General features: G+C 43.3%; 1 protein-coding gene across 1 annotated transcript in view; it reads left to right on the top strand.

The window, feature by feature from the left end:
- LOC115130912 (monocarboxylate transporter 8-like) overlaps positions 1-10,193 on the top strand; it is a 34,636-nt gene extending 24,443 nt beyond the window's left edge. The window contains exons 3-8 of the mRNA XM_029662495.2: positions 1,350-1,587; positions 1,715-1,969; positions 5,333-5,476; positions 5,941-6,169; positions 8,489-8,755; positions 8,968-10,193. Coding sequence (XP_029518355.2) covers positions 1,350-1,587; positions 1,715-1,969; positions 5,333-5,476; positions 5,941-6,169; positions 8,489-8,739 — 1,117 coding nt within the window. The 3' untranslated portion in view covers positions 8,740-8,755; positions 8,968-10,193. The remainder of the gene's footprint in view (positions 1-1,349; positions 1,588-1,714; positions 1,970-5,332; positions 5,477-5,940; positions 6,170-8,488; positions 8,756-8,967) is intronic.
- Positions 10,194-11,259: the final 1,066 nt, after the last annotated feature.

Raw genomic sequence — 11,259 nt, forward strand, 5'->3', positions numbered from 1 at the left:
GTGCCTTTAAACAGCTTGGAGAATTCCAGAAAAGGATGTCATGGCTTTAAAAGCTTCTGATAGGCTAATTGACATCATTTGAGTCAATTGGAGGTGTACCTGTGGATGGATTTCAAGGCCTACCTTCAAACGCAGTGCCTCTTTGCTTGACATCATGGGAAAATCAAAAGAAATCAGCCAAGACCTCAGAAAACAAATTGTAGACTTCACCAAGTCTGGTTCATCCTTGGGAGCAATTTCCAAATGCCTGAAGGTACCACGTCCATCTGTACAAACAATAGTGCACAAGTATAAACACCATGGGACCACACAGCCGTCATACCGCTCAGGAAGGTGACGAGTTCTATCTCCTCGGGATAATCGTACTTTGGTGCGAAAAGTGCAAATAATTCCCAGAACAACAGCGAAGGACCTTGTGAAGATGCTGGAGGAAACAGGTACAAAAGTATCTATATCCACAGTAAAAAAGCCAGACTACCCTTTGCAACTGCACATGGGGACAAAGATCATACTTTTTGGAGAAATGTCCTCTGGTCTGATGAAACAAAAATAGAACTGTTTGGCCATAATGACCATCGTTATGTTTGGAGGATAAAGGGGGATGTTTGCAAGCCGAAGAACACCATCCCAACTGTGAAGCACGGGGGTGGCAGCATCATGTTGTGGTGGTGCTTTGCTGCAGGAGGGACTGGTGCACTTCACAAAATAGATGCCATCATGAGGCAGGAAAACTATGTGGATATATTGAAGCAACATTTCAAGATTTGAGTCAGGAAGTTAAAGCTTGGTCAGGTGTTGGGTGGATGGACAATGGGCAATGATGGACATTCTTCCAAAGTTGTGGCAAAATGGCTTAAGAACAACAAAGTCAAGGTATTGGAGTGGCCATCACAAAGCCCTGACCTCAATCATATAAAAAAATTGTGGGCAAAACTGAAAAAGCGTGTGCGAGCAAGGAGGCCTACAAACCTGACTCAGTTACACCAGCTTTGTCAGGAGGAATGGGACAAAATTCACCCAACTTATTGTGGGAAGCTTGTGGAAGGCTACCTGAAACGTTTGACCCAAGTTAAACAATTTAAAGGCAATGCTACCAAATACTAATTGAGTGCATGTAAACTTCTGACCCACTGGGAATGTGATGAAATAAATTAAAGCTGAAATAAATCATTCTCTCTACTATTTTTCTGACATTTCACATTCTCAAAATAAAATGGTGATCCTAACTGACCTAAGACAGGGAATTTTTACTAGGAATAAATGTCAGGAATTGGGAAAACCTGAGTTCAAATGTATTTGGCTAAGGTGTATGTAAACTTCCGACTTCAACTGTACCCCTGCCCGCCCAGGTCCCTCAGCCTGCGGTATTTCACCTATGGGATCCTGTTTGGATGTGGCTCGTCCTTTGCCTTCCAGCCCTCCCTGGTGATCCTGGGCCACTACTTCCGGCGGCGGCTTGGCCTGGCCAACGGCGTGGTGACGGCTGGCAGCAGCCTGTTCTCCATGGGCCTCCCAGTGCTGCTCACCAAGGTGGCGGAGCCGCTGGGCCTCAGAAGAACCTTCCAGATCCTCAGCCTCTTCATGCTGGTACTGTTGTGATGTGATCATCCATGACACTGCCTTTTTGTTTACATCTTACAGATTTTTTTTGGAATGATGTGACTCGTTGAAGTAAAGGTTAAATTCAACTTTTTCAATCTCATCAACAAAACAGGTCCAGGCCCTGCTGGCCCTGACCTTCAGACCCCTGCTGCCCCAGAGAGCTCCAATGGGACCACCAGGACCAGAGGGCCCTGTCGGGTCAACGCCTCAGCAAGGAGCCACTGCCCGGGACAGCCGCTGGAGCAGGGCGCTGATCCAGGTCAGGAAGGCCTTTAACCTGAAGGTGTTCCACATCGTCACCTACCGGGTGTGGGCGTTCGGGGTTGCTACGGCCGTGCTGGGTTACTTTGTGCCCTACATCCACTTGGTAAGGGCTCAGGGACCATCAATATAATTTCTTGAAGATTTTACCATGTTCTTTACCATGTTCACATCTCATTGTGTTGTATTTAGGGCACCGTTTTCAGAGACACCTGTGCTGTGAGTAAAATTATAATGATAGAATTATAATAATCTGCAGCACAATTTATGATGTGTATCCTTTCCATTTCCATTTAGAATGTTGCTGTTTTTGCGAGGGGAAATAATGTCGCCCTTACTGATTTTAGTGTCACCTTGATTGCCATGTTACTCTATGTTGGAAAACTAAACTTTCCAACCAAAAGTTCAAGTCAACTTCAGAGGAAATCTGTAATATTGTTGTGTGTTAGGTTACATTGTGTGTTGGGTTAGGTTACATTGTGTGTCAGACAAACCCACTTATCTAAAATAAGTAACTAGTGACATTGTTGCATGGTGATGTGAGGACTATCAAGGAGACACCTTGTTACAGCAGTATGTTTATGAAAACTCCTGGAGGGATGAGGAAGGAGGACAGAAGGAAAAAAGGAGGGAGGGAAGGAGTAGAAAAAAGGGAGAGAGATGGGGGGGGAGAAGAGAAGGGGGCGGTAGATGTCTAGTGTGACGTTCCGCTACATCTTAGATGTTTAGGCAGCCTCCCCACTGCCTGTCCTGTTTTCTCAGGCCCCAGAGCCAGTCCCAGATGTAAACAAAGCCACCGGCTTTTGTTGTGTGAGCCCCCATGCTGCTAAACTGACTCCGGAAGCTCTTTGCTTTAGGTCAGCCCTAAACATGGGTATCCTATGGCCCTTGATGTTATTCTGGTGCCATGTAGTGCAGTATCAAAGCAGAGGAAACATTTCACATGAACTTGATAGGGGAGAGAAGCTTCTGGTCAGGAAAGGACTTCAGAGGGTTTTGTGTTTTGGATCAGATTCAGGTGTTGGGTGGAGAGGAGAGAAGGGAAATTATTCACCTATAGCTCCGCCCCTTCCTGCTTCACTGTTTACGGGTCTTCTGAGAGGAGGACGTGGATGAAAACATTTGTTATTCCAAAGAATGGTTATGGAAGTTTGGAATGTTACAAGGAGAACAAATTCCAGTTTCTAACACGACTCGGGATGAGACCCAAATGCAGACACAGGAGGCAGACCGTTTGAATCTCAGATGTTTATTACAAAACAGGGGGCAGACAAACGGAAGGTCCAGGGCAGGCAGAGGTCAGTAATCCAAGGCAGCATCAATCGGGGACAGAACGGCAGACAGGCTCAGGGTCAGGGCAGGCAGAATGGTCAGAAACGGGAGGACTAGAAAACAGACACTAGAGATACGGGAAAGCACGCTGGCAAGATTTGACAAGACAAGATGAACTGGCAACAGACCAACAGAAAAAGCAGGTATAAGTACACAGGATAATGGGGGTAAATGGGAGACACCTGGTGGGGGGTGGAGACGAGCACACGACGGATCAAACAGTTAAGGGTGTGACAGTTTCTCCATTGAAATCCCTTCACCAAGATTGAAATCAATGTCCTTGATGTAAGGTGATTTCAACATGGGAATAACACACATGAAAGAATCCATGATCACATGCACCTTTGAGGCGTAATTCATTTTTTTTGCTGTTTTGTTTGGCTGCTTCCAACCCCTCAGTGTTTGTATGTTTCCAGGGGGCTTGGTTTGAAAGCAACAAGACACCTTTCCGTCATCTTGAATTTAAGCCTACTAGAAAGTGTGTGCCCTCTGGCCTGGAGGGAAGCAAAAGTAATTCACCTACCTAAGAATAGTAAAGCCCTTTTAACTGGCTCAAATAGCCAACCAATCAGTTACCAACCCTTAGTAAACTTTTGTTGAAAAAAATGTGTTTAACCAGATACAATGCTTTTTAACAGTAAACAAATTGTCAACAGACTTTCAGCACGCGTATTGGGAAGGACATTCAACAAGCACAGCACTTACACAAATGACTGATGATTGGCTGAGAGAAATTGATGGTAAAAATATTGTGGGTGCTGTTTTGTTAGACTTCAGTGTGGCTTTTGACATCATCGATCATAGTCTATTGCTATAAAAACATATGTGTTATGGCTTTACACCCTTCTATATTGTGGATAAAGAGTTACTTGTCTAACAGAACACAGATGGTTTTCTTTAATGGAAGCCTCTCCAACAAAATCCAGGTAGAATCAGGAATTCCCCAAGGCAGCTGTCTAGGCCCCTTACTTTTTTCAATCTTTACTAACAACATGCCACTGGCTTTGAGTAAAACCAATGTGTCTGTGTGCGGATGACTCAACACTATATACTCAGCTACCACAGTGACTGAAATGACAGCAACACTTAACAAAGAGCTGCAGTTAGTTTCAGAATGGGTGGCAAGGAATAAGTTAGTCCTAAACATTTAAAAATCTTAAAGTATTGTATTTGGGACAAATCATTCACTAAACCTTAAAGCTCAGCTTAATCTTGCAATGAATAATGTGGAAATTGAGCAAGTTGAGGAGATTTAATTACCTGTAACCCTGGATTGTAAACTGTCATGATCAGAAGATATTGATACAAGAATAGCTAAGATCGGGAGAGGTCTGTCGATAATAAAGCGCTGCTCTAACTTAACAGCCCTATCGACAAGGCAGGTCCTACAGGCCCTAGTTTTGTCACACCTGGACTACTGTTCAGTCTTGTGGTCAGGTTCCACAAAGAGGAACTTGGGAAAATTGCAATTGGCTCAGAACAGGGCAGCACGGCTGGCCCTTGAATGTTCACATAGATCTAACATTAATAATATGCATGTCAATCTCTCCTGGCTCAAAGTGGAGGAGAGATTGACTTCATCACTACTTGTATTTATGGGAGATATTGACATGTTGAATGCACTCAGACACCCATGCATACCCCACAAGACAGGCCACCGGAGATCTCTTCACAGTCCCCAAGTCCAGAACAGACTTTGGGAGGGGCACAGTACAACATAGATCCATGACTACATGAAACTCTGTTCCACATCAAATAACTGATGCAAGAAGTAGAATCAGATTTTTTTTTAACAGCTAAAAATACACCTTATGGAACAGTGGGGACTGTGAAGCAACACAGACACATGCATACACACACACGATAACATACGCACTATACACACATGTACACATGTATGTTCTCTTATAGATATGTGGTAATAGAGTAGAGGCCTGAGGGCTTAACACTTAATATGTTGTGAAATCTGTTATGAATGTATTGTAATGTTTTTTAAATGTATAACTGCCTTCATTTTGCTGGACTGTAGGCAGTGTAGCTGCTGCCTTGGCATCAGATAATGGGGATCCATAATAAATACAAATACAAATCTGAAAAAAATGGACATGAAATTATTCCGCTTGTTCTTATCCACCAGATGAACTTTGTAAAAGAGCAGTTCAAGGAGACCCAGAAAGAGTGGATCTTGTTGGTGTGTATAGGAGCCTCATCTGGCGTGGGGCGCCTCCTCTTCGGGAAAGTAGGAGACCTCATTCCCGGAACCAAGAAGATCTGGATGCAGGTGAGGTAACTCTCTTCAGCATCTCATTGTCAGCTTAATTTTAACAAATTCAGATTTAAATATGGGTTAGCACATCAGCCACATCCCCTTAGTTTTTTCCATGAATGGTGATGGCTACTAAAAACTTCAAATCTATTACTATTTCTGGTCAAATCCATTGGTCAAATACTTGTTGAGCTTCATTTAGTTTACCCGGTAAAATGGAACCAATAGAATTGGTTGAAAGTTTTTGATATGGATTTGACCCGTTGGTTGGTTACTTTGTAGTCTCTGTATAAAGTGGAACAGTGTATAAGGGACCAGGTATTAGTCAGGAGAGATGTATTGGACAACATTAACCTAAGACTCCTAAGACTCTCCGACACGTTACACAATGACAGTGAGTTACTTTGGATAAAATTGTCTGCTAAATGGCATTCATTATTATGTGTTTATTATATTGTCTCTGCTCTTCTCTCCCCTAGTCGGTGTCGTTCATGGTGCTGGGGCTGATGTCCATGATGATCCCCCAGTGCACTGTGTTCGAGGGGCTGATTGTGGTGTGTGTGTTCCTGGGGCTGTGTGATGGCTGCTTCATCACCATCATGGCTCCCATAGCCTTTGAGCTGGTTGGCCCCATGCAGGCCTCCCAGGCTATAGGATACCTACTGGGACTCATGGCCCTGCCTATGACTGCAGGACCCCCCATCGCTGGTGAGTACTATCGGTTCCTCAGTTTACTAAACACTGACATCAAAGATTTTAAATGGCAGGTGATAAAGAGATGGTTAACTGCTATCTGACAGGCAATCGCTGCTGAGTATCACCTCAAAACTTAGGAGTGGAAGCCAAGGTGATAAAGAGATGGTTAACTGCTATCTGACAGGCAATCGCTGCTGACTATCACCTCAAAACTTAGGAGTGGAAGCCAAGGTGATAAAGAGATGGTTAACTGCTATCTGACAGGCAATCGCTGCTGACTATCACCTCAAAACTTAGGAGTGCAAGCCAAGGTGATAAAGAGATGGTTAACTGCTATCTGACAGGCAATCGCTGCTGAGCATCACCTCAACTTTGGAGTGGAAGCCAAGGTGATAAAAAGATTGCTTTCTCTTCAACAGGAACCTATTCCTTCCAATCGAGAAAAGTCAATTCTGTAGCTAGCATAGTGTTTCCATATAAGTCCTTTGAGGATACCCACATTCCATAGGGATTTCTAAACAGGGTAGGATTAGGATAATGTATTTTGTGTTTATCATGCCGTTGAGCTGACATGTCTCAGCCATATACATACGTATATTCACTGTTTATGTACATCATTGGTCTTTACATTTACATTTACATTTAAGTCATTTAGCAGACACTCTTATCCAGAGCGACTTACAAATTGGTGCTTTCACCTTATGACATCCAGTGGAACAGCCACTTTACAATAGTGCATCTAGGTCTTTTAAGGGGGGGGGGGTCTTGGCTCTGAATGGAGCTGGTCTACAGAGTAAATAGAATGAGGCTGCATCCCAAATGGAACCCTAGTCCCTATTCAGTGCACTCTTTTTCACAAGGGCCCATAGAGCTCTGGTCAAAAGTAGTGCACTATGTAGGGAATAGGGTGGAATTTGAGATGTTCCAGGGCTGGTGATTTGTTACAGAGGGAATAAGATACAGTTGGAGTAGTAGTCTCGGATAGAGCATAGTTTAGCGATGTGTTGTTGACACTATGGCTGCATTTTCTGGGACTCTGCCACTCTCCACTGCCACCCTTCAGGCTCCACCACCACTCCCCACATTCCTGTTCAGACCACCAGGGTGCTGTTCAGAGTGATGCAATGATTCTGATAGAAATGTATTACGTAGAACAAATATCATCAGTCATGTTGAATAGGAGTAATTTTCATACATTATATTTCTATGTGCAACATTGAGAATAGTTTCCTCTGACTGAATACACTCCAGAGGTCACAGTGAGGAGGAGGAATCCTGCCCCATCAGCCTACAGCAGGAGCACCCAGACTGGACATAAGTCTGTCTGCTCGCCTCCCTACAGACCTGGGTTCGAATAGTATTCGATTAAAAATAATAATAATACTTTGAGCTTTGCTTGAGTCTGCCCTGAGTGACAGATGTGCGAAGTTTGCATGCTGCACTTTAGTGAACTATTCCTTTGGTTAAATCACGCCAAGCAAGCTCAATCAAGCACGGATAAAGTATTTGAAAGATTTTTTATAATATTTGAACCCAGGTCTGTCTCCCGGCTCGTCCTCCTTCTCAGAGCCTCAGTGTTCTGTATTGACATTACGTCCTGTGAGGCCTGGCTGAATCTCTCTCTCTGCTTAGTGCCAGATGTTGGATGAGTTATCTACCTCGTTTCCAGCTCTTGTTTATGGCAGGGCCACTTAGCTAGCTCCTTACTGAGTATTTTGGCCAGTGTTGCCCATCACCCTGGACACACATTAGATACACTTTACTGAGGGTTTTCTTTTACAAAATGTTCCCCAATCTAGTGGTACTCATGGTTCCTATGGTTACCCTATAATAATAAAGCGTCTGACTGGAACTTCTTAGTCCACATTCACTCCTCACAGATACAGAGCAGCATTTAGGACTGCACTGTATTGTTTCTTGGAAGAACAGGCAAACCACTAAACCGACTTGAACAACCTCTCACACTTATTAGAGATGCTGATGCTGTACCACCTGACAGCCCTTGAGACTAATAAACTATGACTTATCTTCTTAGAGATGTTTATGACCGCTAATTATTAGTTCTGAGCTAGTTCCTGGAAGAAGAAAAGACAAACAGGTGAAACAACTTGAATCACCAAGATAGTGGGTGAATCTCATGGCACATTGGAGCTAAAGATCTAGAGCGCCTCCCCTCAGATCTTCTCCACCAATGAATTTTGAGAAAGATGTGTTGAGAGTGGACACAAGGAATCAAGGAAATACAATTGATTCGCTCAGTGATTCTCTCTTGAATAATGAGTAGTGGTTCCATACACTACATCTGAAACCTCTCCCTCCCTTGTCCCCCAGGACTCCTGCATGACTACTGTGGTGATTACAATGTGGCCTTCTACCTGGCAGGGGGCCCTCCCATCGTGGGGGGCATGGTGCTGTTCTTTGTGCCCCTGATACACAGACGGCAGCAGAGAGCCCTTGAGGGCCAGGGTGGGGGGCCGGAGGACCCCAGCACAGATCACATGCTGCCCCCGGCAGGAGGCCCCAAGGGCTGCTCTAACGGAGAAATGCTGCCTGGATACACCGACGTGGAGACACACATTTGAGTAGCACTACACTAAGGTATGAGAAGGGTTGTGTGTGTGTGTGTGTGTGTGTGTGTGTGTGTGTGTGTGTGTGTGTGTGTGTGTGTGTGTGTGTGTGTGTGTGTGTGTGTGTGTGGTGTGTGTGTGTGTAGGCATGCATGCACACACACACACACAGACACATACACACAAAGATCCTAGATTGAAATTATGGTTATCTTCTAATGTTGTCCTTCTTCCTTCTCTCAGGAATTCTATTCACCAGCACCTGAGATCTGACCGTCCCTGCACCTCCTCCCTTCCCCCGGTCCCTGACCCCTGGCCCCTAACCACGGACTACCTGCTGATGTACCTCTCAACCTCTGACACAGTTTCTATAGGAACCCTCCTCCTGTCTATAGGAAGCCCCCTCCTCTCTGAATGCCATTAGTTCCTTATAGGGATCCCTGTGGTCTAAGGAGAGAGGGGGAGAAGGTTTTTTGCCCTCTGAAGCAAAGGAGGAACACATCGCTGACCAACCTTGAACGAAGAGACAATTGGCATTATCATAGGATCTGGGCGTCACACAATCCAAAACAGTGTTCTCTTTCCCTGTGGCTTTAAGCTCATCTAAAATGGGAATGCACACAATAGGTGTGTACCATTCAGAGCTGGGCACCAGGAAGAAATCATTTTAAAAATCCTATAGCGTCTGGAGTCAGAGTATGTCAATTATTTAATATGCTTCAGTAGGTTTTTAAATGACAGATTATTCAGAAAGATAAATAGTAGTAGAGTAATTGAATGGAGTACTTTGTTCTACTCTGTCTAGACCACAAGCATCTTACACTTTATTTCATATGTTCCTTCTGTCTCTAGGTGTTTCATTAGATGGGTCTAGGAAAGATTTCAGTTATTATGACGACTTATTGCAGTTACATTTTACAAGTCTCAGTTTATTTTGTTTATGATAGACCAAGGAAGAACACATATCTGTTTCTGTTGTGAATTATACGATAGGTCTCCATGGTGATTCCCCCTTGGAAAAGCCACTAAAACAGTCACCTCAACCACATACGTCCTGATGCAGTTTTTCCATATGTAACCCGTGCCACGATGGAGCTACAGATGGAGAGCGCCAGACACAACATATTATTTACCGGCTTCACACTTTGTAGTCTTAAATCTAGTTTTTTAACAGTTATATTTCTAAGACTTTAAGTCAATCAAATTTTAATTGAAGCTAAATACACCTCTCTGAGATGTTTTGCCAAATTTTTATTTACTTTTGCAGATTTGTTTTTATTGTTTTTAAGTTTCTACTGTTTTTCATTAGTTTTTACCGTCTGTTTCTTACAATGGCATTGTGATCTTGTTATTCAGATGGGGGTGAATCCTGACTTCCACTTTGAGACTCCCATTGACGTCAATGTATGACTATGTGAAAATTCTACTTAAGTGAAAGTTTTACTTAATAAATGAAAGTTAGGATTCTCCCCATTGTCAGTCAAGAATTGAGCCATAGATCTCGATGGTCCGTGGTCTGAAATCTAGTGGTGCTAATAATGATAATGAATTATCCACTGATATACAGTTGTTGAGAAATCAGACACTGGCAGTTTATTAGAAAGAAAAATAACCTTTAGTCTGACAGATTTTTTGCGAACAATCAAAATCTATATTAAGGGCATTGAGCTTAATTTTTAATTGAAAGGCCATCGTTTTTGCTGTGTGTGTGTGTTAGTTAGGGCATTGGGCCACAGACCACAGAATGATTGCCATTACATACAGTGCCTTGCGAAAGTATTCGGCCCCCTTGAACTTTGCGACCTTTTGCCACATTTCAGGCTTCAAACATAAAGATATAAAACTGTATTTTTTTGTGAAGAATCAACAACAATCATGAAGTGGAACGACATTTATTGGATATTTCAAACTTTTTTAACAAAGCAAAAACTGAAAAATTGGGCGTGCAAAATTATTCAGCCCCTTTACTTTCAGTGCAGCAAACTCTCTCCAGAAGTTCAGTGAAGATCTCTGAATGATCCAATGTTGACCTAAATGACTATTGATGATAAATACAATCCACCTGTGTGTAATCAAGTCTCCGTATAAATGCACCTGCACTGTGATAGTCTCAGAGGTCCGTTAAAAGCGCAGAGAGCATCATGAAGAACAAGGAACACACCAGGCAGGTCCGAGATACTGTTGTGAAGAAGTTTAAAGCCGGATTTGGATACAAAAAGATTTCCCAAGCTTTAAACATCCCAAGGAGCACTGTGCAAGCGATAATATTGAAATGGAAGGAGTATCAGACCACTGCAAATCTACCAAGACCTGGCCGTCCCTCTAAACTTTCAGCTCATACAAGGAGAAGACTGATCAGAGATGCAGCCAAGAGGCCCATGATCACTCTGGATGAACTGCAGAGATCTACAGCTGAGGTGGGAGACTCTGTCCATAGGACAACAATCAGTCGTATATTGCACAAATCTGGCCTTTATGGAAGAGTGGCAAGAAGAAAGCCATTTCTTAAAGATATCCATAAAAAGTGTCGTTTAA

Source organism: Oncorhynchus nerka, linkage group LG6 (assembly GCF_034236695.1).
Source record: "Oncorhynchus nerka isolate Pitt River linkage group LG6, Oner_Uvic_2.0, whole genome shotgun sequence".
Taxonomy (NCBI): Eukaryota; Metazoa; Chordata; class Actinopteri; order Salmoniformes; family Salmonidae; genus Oncorhynchus; species Oncorhynchus nerka.